This window comes from Tenebrio molitor, chromosome 2, assembly GCF_963966145.1.
Source record: "Tenebrio molitor chromosome 2, icTenMoli1.1, whole genome shotgun sequence".
NCBI classification, from domain to species: domain Eukaryota; kingdom Metazoa; phylum Arthropoda; class Insecta; order Coleoptera; family Tenebrionidae; genus Tenebrio; species Tenebrio molitor.
The window spans coordinates 13,905,767-13,922,656 of NC_091047.1; the positions used below are offsets into that span (position 1 = coordinate 13,905,767).

Here is a 16,890-nt window from a genome sequence, read left to right on the forward strand (position 1 = left end):
ATTCTTTTTTGTGTTCTTTCTACGCCCTTCTTTGATTCTAGAAGAACTCCTGTCTGGTAGGTATACACTCTGACATCTCCCAACCGACAGCTTTTTTAATGTAAAGAAGAGAGTAATAGTAGTACGAGAAGACAGAAATCTGTTCCTCCTTGTTGTGCTGACAATGATTTATAGTAAAAAGTTTCTTGAAAAGAAAGTTTAGGTATTTTTACACCAATACATAAATTGTACGCGTTTAAACTAACGTAAATAAGTGTATTGATTTTATATTAATCTATCCGAGATTTGTATGATAACTATTTCTGAAAAGTTTATAACTACCGTATACGTAACTTTCCGACCCTGACGAACTTTAAATACAACTAGAATATCATTGGTTTTATGAGAAGCTTCTGAAGTCTAACATCTAACATCAATAAAGGTACAGTTAAATGCCTATTTCTTATATTGTTCTTACTGATTCTTGCCAATAAAATTACAAAATAGAACAAATCACTGAAAACATTCTTTTGTTATTGGAAATATCTTTTCTCATTTCTGCAATTACAAAATAAAACGACTTTAAAGTGATTCGCTATTTAATATTTTATTACCTGTCAGATGCAGCACATGATTGACATTTCTCTTCCTAAGTATGTTTTGTTGTTAGTTTATCAGATTGAACATAGTTATATAAAAACACAGTTAAGAGTAAGACTCATGAATACGAGATACAACGTGATTCGCAAGTAATAATGAGCCTAACAAAATTTGTGACGCAACCAACAATACATGTCCCCCAAACGTCTAAAGACTAAAGAATGGGTCATAAAGTGTGTCTATCGATATTTTGAACACTAAAAATAGTTAACATTTTGGGTCGTTTATGATGGTCTCATTACTATAGGGGATTATTTACCTATCCTGTAACAAAAACTCTCGATGGTACCTGCGGATTATTGAGGATCGGTTACTCACTACTTTTACAACAATCTTTGTTAGCCGGCAATAAACCACTGAAGGAAGCAAAAGGTCGTTTTAAAATATCGATAGACGCACTTTATGCATAAACCATTAGTAAATGCTTTTACTTGTACATATTAGTGATAGGTAGAAATACATGGACTCTATTAGATAGAAAAAGACAAATATATAGTAAAAGCGAATGCTTATTCTTATGCATACTACCCATTGTTAGAATAAGTTCAACAATAATAATTCCACATAATGTTTTTTTTTTATTAAATTTGACAAATGTAATGTCGGACATGTTGACTATGTTTTATAAAACTAAAATAAGAAGCTGTCTTATAAAAAAATGACCCACGCTATAACTTAGCTATTGATGACCCAAATAAAGAAAAATATACAGGAAACGAAATGGCTCTAAAAACACTACAAACCTGAGTAAGCATAAAAATTTTATCTCATCTACCCACTTATAGACAATGGGCAACTTTTATTTTTCAAATGGTAACCTATAATTTTTTTATTGATTCTGTTAGGGTTTTTTTTAATTGTAATGGCATTAAAAAACTATACCCGTTAATAAGAAAATTTCCGTGAAAAAAAGGAAAATATGTTCCATCAAAATTAGATTGACGTTTCGTTTTGACAAGTGGTGACATTTATCAAAATCCGTTCACATAGGAGAAAATTCTCAAATTCTAACAGTATCGAACAAAAATAAAATTTGCAACATGAAACGTGCGTAAAATTGACATTTAAGTGAAGTCCAGCATACAACCAACAAATTTTCGTTTATGAAATAAGGATAAATCTAATTTTGATGCAACATATTTTCCTTTTTTTTCTCGGAAATTTTGTTATCAAAGGGTATGGTTTTTTTATCCCATACAATCAGAAAAAAAACTTTAACAGCATCAATTAAAAAAAATAAGGTTACCATTTGAAAAATAAAAGTTGCCCATTGTCCATAAAAGGGCAGATGGTATAAAAATTATATGCACACTCAGGTTTGTAGTGTTTTTAGAGCCATTTCGTTTCCTGTATGATCTTTTTTATTTGGGTCATCAATAGCTAAGTTATAGCGTGGGCCGTTTTTTGTAAGACAGCCTGTATTTTTAAATCCACATAATCGGTGCAAATGTACTGCTGGCTGTATCACAAATTTCGTTAGGCTCATTATTACTCTAAACTACATATTTCATCTTACTGCTAGGTATAAACAGGAAACATAAATCAGTTATATCTTTCTAGGTAGGTAGTTCGTTCAAACCCTCACAGAATCCCTGAAAATCGGTGTTTTTATGTATCTCGAAAACTATGTACCTAAAAGAGAAACATTTCACGGACAAAGTTTTTTTCACGCTCTACAAGAATAGAAGATTTTTAAAAATAATAAAATTTCATAATTCAATCTATTTTACCTATCTAATTTCATCCCTTCTATACAAGCGTCCCAGGATGAACCAGCATAATTTTAACCACGAGCTACTGGCTTCATGTAGAACTCGGAAAAACATTTAAAAAATTCTATATTAAAAAATAAAATGACATTTAATTTTTGAGGTACAATTTTTTTAATTGCTTTTAGTCTTCTACGTTGTCCCACAACCTCGTAGGGAAAATTTCGGCACATTTTAAAAATACACCCTTGTATGTCATATCGAGCTAAAGGTCTCGGGTCTAACCAGAATAAAAAAGCCCAAATTCAACTCGCAAAATTGTCAAAGCAAAAAGTTTTCGTAAAATTGAAAAATTTATCCGATAAAAAAATTAGGTCTTATTATTTTACCTTCGATTAATTTCCACATACATCAAACGTTCGTATTCAGCCAATCAGAGCGCTTGCTTTCATCCAATCAAAAATGTTTATCGCAGATTAATCGTCCTCCTAGTCTGTCTTCTGTCAAAATCGGATAAAATTTCATGTTACTCCTGTTAGATTTTCAAATTGTTTTTAATAATTGTGTTTTTCATAACTGTAATTATTATAAATAAATAATTAACGTTAAAGTTTGTATTCTGGAACTAATCTTGCCAATAATAACACGACCGAATTTTTTATATCTGATAAATTTCCCAATTTTCACTTAAACGTTTTTGCTTTATACAATTTTACTCGTTGAATTTGGGCATTTTTATTCAAAGCTAAAGCTCCCGGGTCTAACCAGAATAAAAATGCCCAAATTCAAGTCGTAAAATTGTCGACTGTAATTACACAAGAGGTTTCATTTAGTCGGATATAGATATTTTTTGCAACGAAAACGTATTGCTTAGCAATTAGACGAGAAAGATTGGCACGATAAAAGCACGACGGCCGTAGGCCGGAGTTGATTTTATCGTGCCAATTTTTCGAGTCTAATTGTCAAGCAATTAGTTTGAGTTGCAAATAAATATTTTTCCTGACTAAATGAAACCTCGAGTGTAATTCGGCGAGACAATTTAATGAATGAACAATAATTTTTTTTTTTTTTTATTTGGTATTAAAGGTATTAGATGCCTAGCAACTAAAGGTATAAGTTACCTGAGTGTTTTTGCCGGATAAAAGTTAGGGCAAACTTTTATCCGCTGTCAAATTGACAAAATCACAGCGCCTTATGAGACTTTTTATACATGAATTAAATTGTCAAAGCAAAAAGTTTTCGTAAAATTGAAAAATCTATCCGATAAAAAAATTAGGTCTTGTTATTTTTCCTTCGATTAAACTACGTAAACCCAAAAATAATGGAAGTTGCTGTCGTTTAGTTTGCAAAGCAACACAGTCTTTGTCACGTGCTGAATCTGTAGCTATGTGGGAAGTAAAAAATAAATAAATAAACATTAGCCTTATTGCTAGTTCACAACTGTTAAGAGTTTAATAAAAATAATCCAGATATTCTGCAAGAAATTGCCTTACCCGGAGTAAGTACAAATAAAATTCGGAAATTTTCGCTAACTGATTTCCTTATTCTTACGTTTCTTTGCTTTCACTCGTTTTGTTTTTATTAAATTTAACTCTCAACTTTCTAAAATTTCTTGAACTCGGGTTAATAAAACGATCAGTGCTACAATTTCACCTCCGAATTAACAGTCAAAGTATTGCTAAAATATATAAAATTCAAGCCCCATATTTTTTTTACATTCTGTTATAATTAAACTTTCTGTAAACTATTGTATAGAACTGTTTCTTTATATAATATGAAGATTTTTTTAAATTTTTCCACGGGTATATTTACCGAAAACAATTGCTATTGAATAAAAAACATATTTTTTGAGGTATTCTTTTTAATTTTTTTATCATTCCGAGTGAAACAGTAATTCATAGTAAAATCAACTTCTTTACTTTCATTTTATTCATTTAAATTATTTTGTTATAGCATAGCCATAGGAGGCCTGCGAATCGACGAAACTCTTTTATTAATTTGCAAAAGTAGGTATGCAGGATTGCAGGTTTCTGTTTTAACATCCGCTTAGCTCACGCGGGTAGGTATCTACTCCACATTGTGGATTCCAAATTCTCAAATGTTCGCTTTATTTTTATTTTTCTAATAATGTGGATTAACTTATAAATACACGTATAAGTACAAGCAGACGCTTCCTGTATAAACAATAACCTTTTTGTTCTGATAACAAATTCTTACAATACGTGGACTTTTAGCAGTGATAGTACGCTCCGCCCCTGGCTCTTGATGTCACATGACCGAAACGAGCCAATAGTCAACCGACAAATGCTGTAGATGTTGATAAGCGATAAATATGTCATAATCCTAGAAATAGCTGAAAAGTAATAACATTTAGAGTGCCAGTTTGTAAATAATATCGCTCACCGTGTCAGTAAGCAACAACCAAAGTGGAGTTAAATAAGGAAGACATGGAAACATTGCCAATCACGTTAATAGTGAAAGCGCCTAATCAACAAATTGAAGATCAAACAATCAAATGTGAGCTGTCATGGACTATAAATAAACTTAAACAACACCTGTCTGAAGTTTATCCAAGCCGACCAGTAAGTACAGCTTTCTGGATATTTTGGACAGGCTTATCCGTGATTATTTCAGCCAAAGCATGAGCAAAAACTAATATATTCCGGCCAACTTTTGAACGACTCGGTGACACTAAAAGATGTCTTGCGACAATACGACGGTCAGGAGACTCACACTGTACATTTAGTGTGCACTCCAAAGCACTTGAAAACTCCACGACAAGACTCCACAAAGCAGCCAGCTCAAGCAACGATGACTACTAATTCCACACCCCAAGTAACACCATCTAGCAGTTCTACTGAACAGAATGTTCCTAACATGCCGTGGGCAAATGGTCCAGGGATGGATCCCAATCAATATGCCATGCAAATGGCTTGGATGCAACAAACATATCTTCAATACATGACACAATATATGCAGTTGTAAGTATAAACAATCTGCTGGCCTTGATTCCATAATACTTTACCTACTAATTATTTGACCTTTGTTACTCTAATCATTACTTTAATTTAAACAATAGGCTGAAGTTTGGTAAACAATTCTTTTTTCTGCTAGAACAACATTCTAGATAATAGTTAAATGATATAGATCTAACAAGTGATAAAGAGATGAGGTAAAATCTTTTGAGTTATACAGTAATTGTCAGTTTGAATAAATGCAGGAAGGCAGGTTTTTAATGTTAAAAAATTCTATTGAATCACCATCACATAACCAGTATTTATTTATATAGTGTCCCAAAATCACCAGAGGAGCTTTTAATGGTGGATTTGTTGCAATAATCTAATACAAAAATCTTGATACAATCATGTTGAAACTTTAACTGTTTGACGCTATCAAACTTTTGCAAAAAAAAATCCCTTGTGCGAGGCTAGTTGCGTGTTATTGGTAGGCCCTGGAATTTATTGTCATCAATTATCTGTCAGTTGGCTGTCAGGTACATTCTCATTTTTGCACGAAAATATGCGATTCATTTTTCCAATGGAAATCATCTGAAAACAATGTTTTTTTAAGACTGATATATCATACAAAAAACACAGTCACTTTAATTTGTTCATATAAAAGTGTGGCTGGTCGCCCGCATACGATACAAATTTCTGCAAATGAGGATGCTGTTATTAATGCAATTAATTGATAATGATAATCAACAAATTCCTCACGAAATTAACACAAACCTCAAAAAGTGGAACACAAAATTTTGGGAAACAACAAGATCATCACACGCGTCTACAAAATCTTATACCGCAAACATTACCAGAACCGTCTAAATATCTCCACTTGGATTCTGCAATAACAGATGAATACAGAATTTTTGTTAAAGTTACAATATTCTTCTGAAGCGTAATTTATTAATTATTACGTCTTGTACACTCACGGCCACGGAATTTCGTCATTCAACCGACATTAGCTGTAAAACAGGCTTTATATATTTCTAACCCTACATTGGAATTTTTGACATGGATGTCAATTAGTCAATCATTTTTATTATGCGTGACAGAATTTCTGTCACAAAAATTTTGAATGTCAAGTCATAATGACAATAAAGCTTGGGCTACACCGTGGAGGGAGAAAAGACTGGAGATGGCACTAATTCAAATACGTGTACCGGCCCGCGAAAACTACAGAGTCATAAAAGGTTTCTGAATATAGACGCTAGGCCAATGGCTTCCTTCGCCTTCCTCCCACGCGTATTGTGCTTCTTTATCTAGCACATTGTGGACTGGGTCATAAAAGGTTGTTGCACGTGCTTTTAGAGGGTACGGAATTTTAACATGGGAAGCATAGGAAATGCCATCTCCAGTCTTTTCTCCCTCCACGGGCTACACAAACTTGTTCGAATTGACAGTAAAAATTTCGTGACCGTAACTGTACCTCGTGCTTGAGGGTTGGCTTCTGTCTATCACTGTTTATCGAGTTTTAAATTTACTGTTTATGTTCATCCTTCAAAATTCACCAACAATAACAGTATTCATTGTAGGTACTATTCCGGACACGGAATCTTGGCCACAACTGACATTTAACTGACAAATATGTGTGAACTGGCCTTTATTGAATATAACCCAAGTTTTGACTCGATAATGCCATTTCCCTGCTTTTTTGATGTCACAAGAAAATCTTCAAAGTGATTTGTAATAATAATGTCACTAATGATTGGTTGACATAATTTTTTTAGAAATGTCCAAAAAAATGTTGGCCAAGATTCCGTGACCGGAATAGTAGATAGTTGATAGATGTTACAGTTGATTAAATCTTTATCTTCAGTTACGCATTTTATTGACTATACAACGGTTTTGGAATTCCCAAAACCCCATGTTGTGTATTGAACCAATACGAAACGTAATAATGACAAAAACGCCAGGTGCCTGGCAACTGACAAATATATTCTAAATTCAGTATGGTTATCGTGATTTATTTTAATTTCTGCTCTTAAATACAGGGTGATTCATCTTTTACCGCCGGTGGCAAAATTGACCTTAAAAATTATCATTTCCCTTTCATATTTTGCAGACCTAATTTATCATCCATAAGGCAAATAATATCAAAAAATGAAATTTATAAGTTAATTACGTCAAATTTTGCCATTTTCTCAATTATTAATTGTTTAATTTATTCAACTTTGTAGCATATGCACACTCAGGTATTTTCACACAATTTTACCATGTTCAATTAATTTTAGCGTATGGTATTATTGAAATAAACGCATTTTGATATTCAAATTTGTATTTGCTTCATGATTTACGACATAATGTCCAAATATCTTAACAATAAGATTTATTAGAGAATTTTTATTGCCACAGCAGGGGGTCCTTTCTAAATTGAAGAAATTCGCCTAAGCAGGTTAGTTTTACAAGTTAGTCATTGTTGGAGAAAATGTACAACACTAAAAGCCAACAACCATCAATAAAAGCAACTTTTCCATTAAAATCGATTTAATTCAAAAACTATCAAACATTTTTCGAAACGGATTGCAGAAATTGATTTTATACGCCATTAGCCACATTCTGATGCAAAAATTTGAACTTTTTTTTTTTGAAAAACAGTTTTATAAATATCTGCTCAATAATTTTTTTTTTTTAATAAATTATACCGGTCGAAAGTAAATTTTTCGACAAATCAACTCTAAATTTTATAAATGTTTCTCAATTCTTAAGGGTCATTTTGCCACCGGCGGTAAAAGATGAATCACCCTGTATAGGTACATTTAATAAACCACAACTAGCCTCGCACAAGAAAACTTTAACAGCGTCCCAGTTGAAAATGATTGTAGTCTAGACATAATTATATTAAGATTTTTTGTTTCATATTGTCGTAAAGAACTCGCTACTACGAGTTCCTCCAATAGTCTTGGGGCACCTGTATTCGTTTTAAGATCATTCAGTTCCATTTTTATATTATTTCATATTCATTTGAAATAGATTGTCAGGTTCTTTTTAAATGTTCTTTGACGCAAGACTTAATGTTATAGGGCTGCAAATTCTTATGGAACTGGTTCTGCATCTGCATCACCAAATGTCGCCCCTGACCCACAACCCCAGCAGAATCCCCCAGAACAAGCAGCGCCACAAGCTCCAGCAGCAGCAGTTCAAAGAGATCCAGAGAACCCAGAAAGGGATTGGTTGGATATATTTTACATGTTGAGCAGAGTGATGGTTCTTTTCAGTGTGGTGTATTTTTACTCAAGCCCGTTGCGCTTTGTGTTTGTGCTTTTGTTGGGATTCACCCTGTATCTATACCAAATTGGATTCTTCAGAAATATTAACAATAACAACAACAATAATGTAGTACCTCCAGATCCAGTGCCACAAGAAGAACAAGCACCCTCACGACTGATGATTGTGTGGACATTTTTTGCAACGTTTTTCGCCTCTTTGATTCCAGAAATTCCAAATGCTGTATAAATAGCAATAACACGTATGAGGTTTATTTGAAAATTAAATGATATTATGTTTAGGTACCACTCTAAATTTCAAGTGAATTAATGGTTTTATAATTTTTTAACAGATCTGCTGATATTCAAACCATGTAAAATACAAATACAACCAAATTATTAAATTGTTTATATTACATGTTGTATAGCTTTTAATGTACATATTATAGCTTTAGAAACAATTGTGATTTACATAATAAGTATCTAAATATATTTTTGTTTTTATTTATAAAAAGTATCTGTTGTAACATAACTAAAATTCCAATAAAGGTTTTTTATCATCATAAAGCAAACCCATCATTAAACATTATAACATACAACTAAACTGCAGTTGTTTCACCAATATCTTGACTGCTTTGGGATCTATCATAATTATCATTTTCCTGAGAGTTCACCAGCTCCTCATCTCTTTGAACTTTCTGACAAATACTGTCATCATTTTGCTGGTCACTTGGTAATTCAAAACTTGCATTACTAGCTTGTCCTGTTACATCTGAAAAGTGGATATCATCATTTGTCAAATCAAAGTCTGCACTTTCAATGTTTTGCAATTCATTTCCTTGTGTTACTTCTCTCTTTTGCATTAATTTCTCTTTCCTTAACTTTTCTGCCCTTTCTTTGTTTAATCTAATTTGTTCCAATTGCTCCTCACTAATTTCATTTGATGGTTCTTCCAGAGGAGTATCAAACAAATCATCAAACTCATTGTTTGGAACCTCATCAACTACTGAATCATCATTAACTGTTGGGTTCTCATCAAGTAGTAAATTAGTCCGTATTTTTTTAACGTGAGTCTATAAAATGAATCATGAAAAAACAAATAAATCAATTAACAAGGCAACATACCACGACAGGTCTTTTTGTTCCTAAATGTTCAATTTTCGCGATGCATTCATCAAATGGATATTTTGGAAATAAACGATGACACCAGTATTCATATGTTTTCAAAATCACAGACAAATCTTGCTCTTCATGACCCTGGCCCTTGTATTTAACTCTTTCAAAATAAGATTCTAAAGCTGTTATACCCCGTTTCCCTTTTAATGTTTCTGCGTTTAGCTTAGGCCGTGGATTTCGAACTACGCGTTTGGGCTTCACTGGCTTGTCAGCATTTTCTTCTTCATTCTCCCCACCTGGTTGTTCTTCGGTATTTTGTTCAGGTTCATGTTCTTCGATTGTTTCCAAGTCATTTTCTTCCAATTCAGCGACAGATAAATTTTCTGGACTATCCATTTTCTTCGATTTACGACAATTACAATAGTTTTCCCGCTTTACTTTGACGTTATAGGTTATGTGATGAGCAAACTTTTAGGTTATGTTACAACAGGGTTAGGTTTTGGTTATCATTCATTAATAAAATTCATTATCTCCACTGGAGACAACGGGGTCATCAGCTTCGACAAACTTTTCCAAAGCATCATCAGACTGGTTTATTCTTGTTAGAAATGACTGAAGAAGGTTCTTATTCAATTTGTCCGTCAATGTGATTTCAGATGCTTGTTTCTCTTTTTGTGTTAAATCTTCGTCTAGCTTTTTTTGAGAATTATCATAATTTTTACCTGGCATTCTCTCAAATGTTTTGTACTTTTGTAGGATTAATTAGAAAAAATTAAGTATTGCGGCTGTCGGCTTATCGATGACGTAACGTGAAACTGAAGTGATATAAATTTAAATAGATGGCGCAAATCTCATAAGCAACTACTGAGCAATGTAAAGTTGACTCAAGTTGCAAAAAACCACTTTGCATTTGCAACAGCACTTTTATGGCATTAGTCATTTGAAATTACTTTTAAACTGTACTTATATGGAAAATATTCAACCCAAACTATGATTTTCTGGTCCCTTTGTGCCTTTATTTGGTTAAAAAATATGAAAAAAATGCTGTTGCAAACGACAAGTGGTTTTTTGCAACTTGAGTCAACTTTAGCTTATTTTTATCCACAAATAATAGGTCAAGTCTTATCCAATAACAATGTTTTGGATCACAATTATTCAAGATCCCTTTATTCCTATACTTTTGTAAGATTTTTAAATAACTAACTGTATTACATTATCAAAAAAGAAAAGAAAAAATGACCTAAAAAATTATAATCAAAATACACACAACAGTGGTTGACAAAATTACTTAAATTAATTTCTGCATTATTGCAGAATTAAGTAAATTTCCCTCTGCCAAAGTTTGGGAGTCCTCCAGAATCCGCGACGGATATCCAGACAGTAGATTGAAAGACCTTGTCTGGTACTGTGGTCTTGCTGTTAAAATGTACTGACGAACTTGTCCCACTGTATGAGTGTGATTAAACTGCGCAACAAGTCTTGATCCATCAGACAAACGAATTTGAATGCTGAAATATTACAAATTAATTTTTGCTATAAAATGTTTGTTGAAGTATTTACTTTGTTGTAGGCTGAGATGTATCTAAATTTAATCCTTCTTTTGCGCGAGCTTCATTTGCAGGTTTATCTTCTTCCCTTGATGCACCAACTACAGGTGGCGCAGGACTACCTAGTGTATAACCATGACCTGTGAATGGTTTTATGCCTTTGTCCGCGTTTTGCTTAAACGCTTCCACTCTGTGATCTTCCATTGATAAATAAACCTAATTAGATAAGGTATGATCAGTCAAAGTTTTTTAAACTATAATATAAACTAGTTTCATCATCATGAGTAACTAAGCAAATCAGGAAAAAGAAACAAGATTTGATTGTACCCAAAACTGTTTTATTCTTTATGTCCCTGATCTTGAAAATATTCTTTAGTAAATAATAATACCACAGATTATTGAGTGCTAATGCAAAAAATTAATCATAATGTTTTATGAACATTGTTTTCACTTAAATGTTTAGTTTCCCGTAACAAATTGTAGAAAAACATAAATACTTCTTTTTTTTTTAAATCAAAAAACCTCAAAATCTCACCTCTGAATTACCTTGACGTAATTCTTGTGGAATTTCACCCCTCTGAATACTTTGCAAAAATTCTGTGTTACCAGGATCTGTATATGATCTTAACTCTCCATTATTTACAGTAAAGCCATCTTTCCATAACTTCAGTACTACTTCAGGAGAGCGTGCAGGTCCTGCAGCTCCTGTCACTTCCACAGAGTCATCTGCAGTTTGGCCTAATTTATAACCTGTACCTTTAAAGGCCTTAGAACTACCAGGTTTCTGATCTACTATCTCGACACCATGTCTATAAAAAGTTATTTAATATTTTCACTTTGAAAAAAGAAGAATATACTTGTGCACAGATTTGAACATTCCTGCTACAATATCTTTTTTCTTTGAAGGACCTAAAACTTGTTGCCCACTGTGTTCAGATCCTCCTGCATAAAATGCTTGACCTTCTTCCTCATCTTCATCACTTGAAGTAGTTAATGTATTTAAAGTGGCAAAATTTGAATTTGCAGTTTTAGTTTTTGGTCTAGGGGGTGTAGCTTGATGCAATGGATCACCTTCAGGTTGTTGTTGGCCTGTTGTATTGTCATCTCCCTGATCTAGACCATCATTTTCATAATATCTGCTAATTGCTAACTAAAATATCTTATATTTAAATACCTTTTCTGAAAATTTTTAGAACTTACGTCAAGCTTCCAAGCAGATGACTCCAAATAAAATTTTGCTCTTTCTTCATCAACACCTGTTATAGCAGTGAACTGAGATATCAGTTCAGGATTGTCACTCATTTTTCGGTTATTGTCCTGTACTTTTCGCTCAAATTAATTCTAAACCTGACAAAATACGCTGTAAATATATTATTGTACATCAGTTATTAAACGACTCTTTCAGACGAGATTCTTAAGAATCATCCTAACCTCGAATATTTGACAAGCACTGATGATCACGGAAAAAACCAACATTTAAAAAGTCAACATATCTAATTTTTATCGTTTCTCGGCAATTATTTAAACAGATGTTGGTATTTTGCCACTTCCACTATAAAATACAACTCAGTAACAAATTTTGGACCGTCGGTCTTCCGATTCTTCAGTCTTCACGTTCGGATTTTTTTTGTTATTTTTGTGTTTTAGGAATTTTATTGAGATTGCATGCAATGAATTAGTAGAACTCCCGAAAAGAGTGAATTGATTTCGTTGCATTTGCTACCCTGTAAAGTGACAAATTTGAATGGCTGCATAACCTAAGTTTTTTAATTTTAGATTTTTGGGTGAAAAGTTACTTTTATAAAACTCTGTTTAGTTAAATGGCGTTATATACAAGATTTTTAAAGTTTTACACCTTATTAAACGTATCTTCAAAAAGTGTCAATTTGTGTAGTAATAACCAAAGGTTGTTAAATGTTTTTTAAACTTGATGAGTCCATACATGTCACATCTTTTGCAGATTTTCATATTTAGTTTATAAAAAACTTAAAGACAATGTTCATGTACTAAAATACAGTTCACAACAAGGAAATATACACACAACTTCCATATTTTTCAAAAGACGAAAAACAGCTGAGGAAAAGGTTAGGATGAAGATTAACATGCAGTATGTATTGTATTTTTTTCAAATTTTGCAGAAAGCGCCTAGAGTATTAGAATATCCCAAAGTTAAAGGTGAACTTGTCGGAGTGTGGAAAGACATAACAGTTGGTGAACTAGCTAATGTGTTAAATGAGAATGTAAGTTATGTTCAAGAAATATTTTTGAACCAAGTGAAAGGCTCTAAGACAGTAATCAGTGATATGAAAGTTCTTCAACAAGGAATCAGACGCAGCGGCCGTCGTATGAAAATCATTGCAAAACCAAATAATAACACTGAGAAAGAAGTAATTGACAGTGATATATATCCAAGACCACTTGCATTAAAATCAGAATTAAAACCAAGACCTCCTGTAGTTACAGTCATGGGACATGTTGACCATGGTAAAACAACATTACTTGATGCTCTGAGACATTCCAGCATTGTGGAACAAGAATTTGGGGGAATAACCCAACATATTGGAGCATTTTCTGTTGTTTTGGAATCTGGAGCAAGAATCACATTTCTCGATACTCCAGGACATGCTGCGTTTAGCGCAATGCGAGCTAGAGGAGCACTTGCAACTGACATTGTTGTGTTGGTTGTAGCTGCTGATGATGGAGTCATGGAGCAAACTCTAGAATCCATTAGAATGGCTAAAGAAGCTAAAGGTCAGTACAGCTTGACAAAATGGATGCGCAGTGGACTGAAATCCCCCCTACCCCCGTCCCCCCACTAGCGGAGCGCACTTGTTTGTTGTGTCTGGAGGTGCTTAGAATTTAGATCATGTAAAATGGACGAAAATCAGATCTTCTTTCCAAGATTAAAAAAAATCAGTTCTTTACAGAGCTACTGCTTTTGCTTTGTGTTTGTTAATACATAATAGTGATTTTCAGCAAAAAAATGCCTCCATATAATAAGAAAAACAATATCTCCGAGTGAAAGTACGCTCTTGAAAATTTTATTTTTTACATTAAACATTTCGTTATAAAGAAAAATAACCAAATAAACGATACAACACTTTTTCGGGCAAACAAAATATATTTTGGTTAAATTTAACTGTCAAATATTATTTGTTTTCTGTCTGTTTACTCAGTTTCGTTGTTAACTTACTAAACAGACGAACAGATGGCGCCACGGTCAGCGTCCGAAAAAGAGTTACTTTTCGTCCGCTTGGGAGTAGGTAAAATTACCTTTTTCATTAAGGGTGCCTAAAAACTAAATTTTTTGTTCTTCAGTTGAAAACATGTTTATTTTCTTTTGTAATAAAACTAATTCAGTAACAACATTCTGATTAAGAAATAAGTAAAGTCTTTAGACCTCAAAATCAATTGATATATGCTTTTATTATCAACAACTGGAGGAAAGTTTCAGATCAGAAAAGAATGCTATAATGTAACTTTTTTAACTATGGTTAAATGCTGTCTGAAAATATAAAATGATAACGAAATTACTCGCATTTTGTAGTTATTTTTAACACTAATTTTAAAATTTCAGTACCCATATTAGTTGCTATTAACAAAATTGATTCTCCGAAGGCTAATATCGAGAGAACAGAGCAAATGCTAATGGAAGTGGGTATTCAAGTTGAGAAACTTGGTGGAGACATACAAGCTATTCCAATCTCTGCCTTAAAGAAACAGAATTTAGGTCAGCTCACCGAAGCCCTGGTTTTGCAAGCCGAACTTCTCGAGATCGGAGCGGACCCCACGGGCCCAGTGGAAGCGGTTGTTGTCGAAAGCAAATTGGATCCTAATAAAGGCAAATTGTCCACCGTTATTGTACAAAGAGGTAACAATTACGCTCGCTAAGTCAAGTAGATGGTAATGTGTTCGCAGGAACTTTAAGGAAAGGCGACATTTTGGTCGTGGGAACTTCAATGGGCAAAGTTCGAGTTCTGCGAGATGCAGAAGGTAGCATAATGAAAGAAGTAACACCTGGCTACCCAGCAGAAATTGAAGGCTGGAAGGACTTACCTTCTCCTGGAGAACAAGTGTTGCAGGTTGAAACCGAAAAACGAGCCAGAGATGTGATCAGAGTACGTCAAAACAAAATCGCCGTTGAGAAACAACAACAAGATGCGATCGTTATCTCTGAAAAACAAGCCCATCACGAGAAAGAGTACAAAGAAAAATTGAACTATAAGAGAAGTTTAGGAAGATATAAACTGAAGAATGAAGGACCACGAAAGCCAGAGATTCCAAAAGGTGGTGCAATAAGACAGTATCATCTGTGCAGATAATATGTATTTATATTTTTGTAGATGATGACCCCACACCTACTTTGAATTTAATCGTGAAAAGTGACGTAGACGGTACACTGGAGGCTGTACTTGACACTTTAGACACCTATAATTCTCCCGAGTGTAAAATGGATTTGATTCATTATGGAGTAGGAGCAGTGAGTGAAAATGACATAGAATTAGCACAGACTTTTAATGGGATTATTTATGCCTTTAATATAAACTGTCCCACTAATATCCAAGAAATGGCCGAAAACTTGAATGTTAAAATTAAATACTTTAACATTATATACAAGTTAGTCGATGATGTTAAAGAAGAAATTAACAGTCGATTACTCCAAAAAGAAATCGAAGAAACAATCGGTGAAGCAACGGTCTTACAACAGTTCGAAATTAACCAAGGTAGAAAAAAGGTGGCCGTTGCAGGCTGCAGATGCACGAAAGGGATGTTGAGAAAATCCGCAATGTATAAAGTTGTAAGAAACCAACAAGTTGTACATACAGGTAAATTTTCTTAAGATCTCAGTTTTTTCGATTTAACTACACTTGGGGAAATTCTTTTAGGACAACTGACATCAATGCGACATTTAAAAGATGAGGTGGATGTCATTAAAAATGATATCGAGTGTGGACTGCAGTTCTCAGATAAAACAATTATCTTTGAACCAGGTGATACAATTGTCTGTTATCAGAAAAAAATGGTGTCTCAAGTAACCTCATGGGACCCAGGATTTTAGTTAATTCGTTGTTACTTGAAAATATATAAATTTGAATTCGAATCTTCGCTTTTGGATAGATCTAAGATGAACGATGTTAATTCGCAGTTCGAAAATAAACGTTTCGTTGAAAAGATACCGTTTTGGTCCTTGATTCCTTGTGTCAGCGCCAAAAATTCGGGTGGATTTATTTCTAGCGCTTCAACGTCACAAATTTGAAACTTAAGGGATTGAGTCAGTGCATACGAAGATGTGACTGTACAGCTGTCACGGCATTACTCTGCATCCAAACACCCTCACTTCAAAATTACAAACGGTGTTTTAAATAGGCGATTATGAAAGCTTATGTCAAATGAGGACTTTTTTGTTCGTTTGTGTAAAAAAAAATATTCGTTAAAAAGAAAAGTTTTTGCAATACCTATGTATTAGATCTCTAAATCTAATTCTAAAAATTTAAAGTCTCAACTTTTCGCGCGAGTACCCGGAATATTTGACTCGCTCCCATGTTCTACAGATTGGTGACACGCATCACGGCGCGTTGAAATCGATTCAATTCCACCTTACCGTAGTTCAATCCAATCACAGTTACTTTGTGCAAAGCGGAGTCTATGTTCCTTGTTACTTCTTGAATTTTTC

At 33.6% G+C, this 16,890-nt stretch overlaps 4 protein-coding genes and 1 long non-coding RNA gene across 5 annotated transcripts in view; 2 read left to right on the forward strand and 3 right to left on the reverse strand.

The window, feature by feature from the left end:
* LOC138123654 (uncharacterized) overlaps nt 1-16,890 on the reverse strand; it is a 145,668-nt gene that overhangs the window by 117,286 nt on the left and 11,492 nt on the right. The gene's annotated exons all lie outside the window — the stretch shown is intronic.
* Nucleotides 4,626-9,125, forward strand: Herp (Homocysteine-induced endoplasmic reticulum protein). The gene is made up of 3 exons (XM_069038432.1): nt 4,626-4,930; nt 4,983-5,329; nt 8,371-9,125. Exons 1-3 carry the CDS (start codon nt 4,796-4,798, stop codon nt 8,801-8,803), a joined length of 915 nt encoding a protein of 304 aa, XP_068894533.1. The 5' UTR covers nt 4,626-4,795; the 3' UTR covers nt 8,804-9,125.
* LOC138123653 (TIMELESS-interacting protein) lies at nt 8,948-10,205 on the reverse strand. The gene is made up of 2 exons (XM_069038434.1): nt 9,679-10,205; nt 8,948-9,626 (listed from the first exon to the last, which is right to left on the reverse strand). Exons 1-2 carry the CDS (start codon nt 10,063-10,065, stop codon nt 9,153-9,155), a joined length of 861 nt encoding a protein of 286 aa, XP_068894535.1. The 5' UTR covers nt 10,066-10,205; the 3' UTR covers nt 8,948-9,152.
* Nucleotides 10,792-12,560, reverse strand: LOC138123651 (NSFL1 cofactor p47-like). The gene is made up of 5 exons (XM_069038431.1): nt 12,417-12,560; nt 12,074-12,366; nt 11,752-12,025; nt 11,230-11,432; nt 10,792-11,177 (listed from the first exon to the last, which is right to left on the reverse strand). Exons 1-5 carry the CDS (start codon nt 12,516-12,518, stop codon nt 10,958-10,960), a joined length of 1,092 nt encoding a protein of 363 aa, XP_068894532.1. The 5' UTR covers nt 12,519-12,560; the 3' UTR covers nt 10,792-10,957.
* mIF2 (mitochondrial translation initiation factor 2) lies at nt 12,993-16,390 on the forward strand. The gene is made up of 7 exons (XM_069038429.1): nt 12,993-13,122; nt 13,177-13,300; nt 13,355-13,967; nt 14,794-15,087; nt 15,135-15,503; nt 15,560-16,042; nt 16,103-16,390. The coding sequence occupies exons 1-7, from the start codon at nt 13,037-13,039 to the stop codon at nt 16,273-16,275; spliced, it is 2,142 nt and encodes a 713-aa protein (XP_068894530.1). The 5' UTR covers nt 12,993-13,036; the 3' UTR covers nt 16,276-16,390.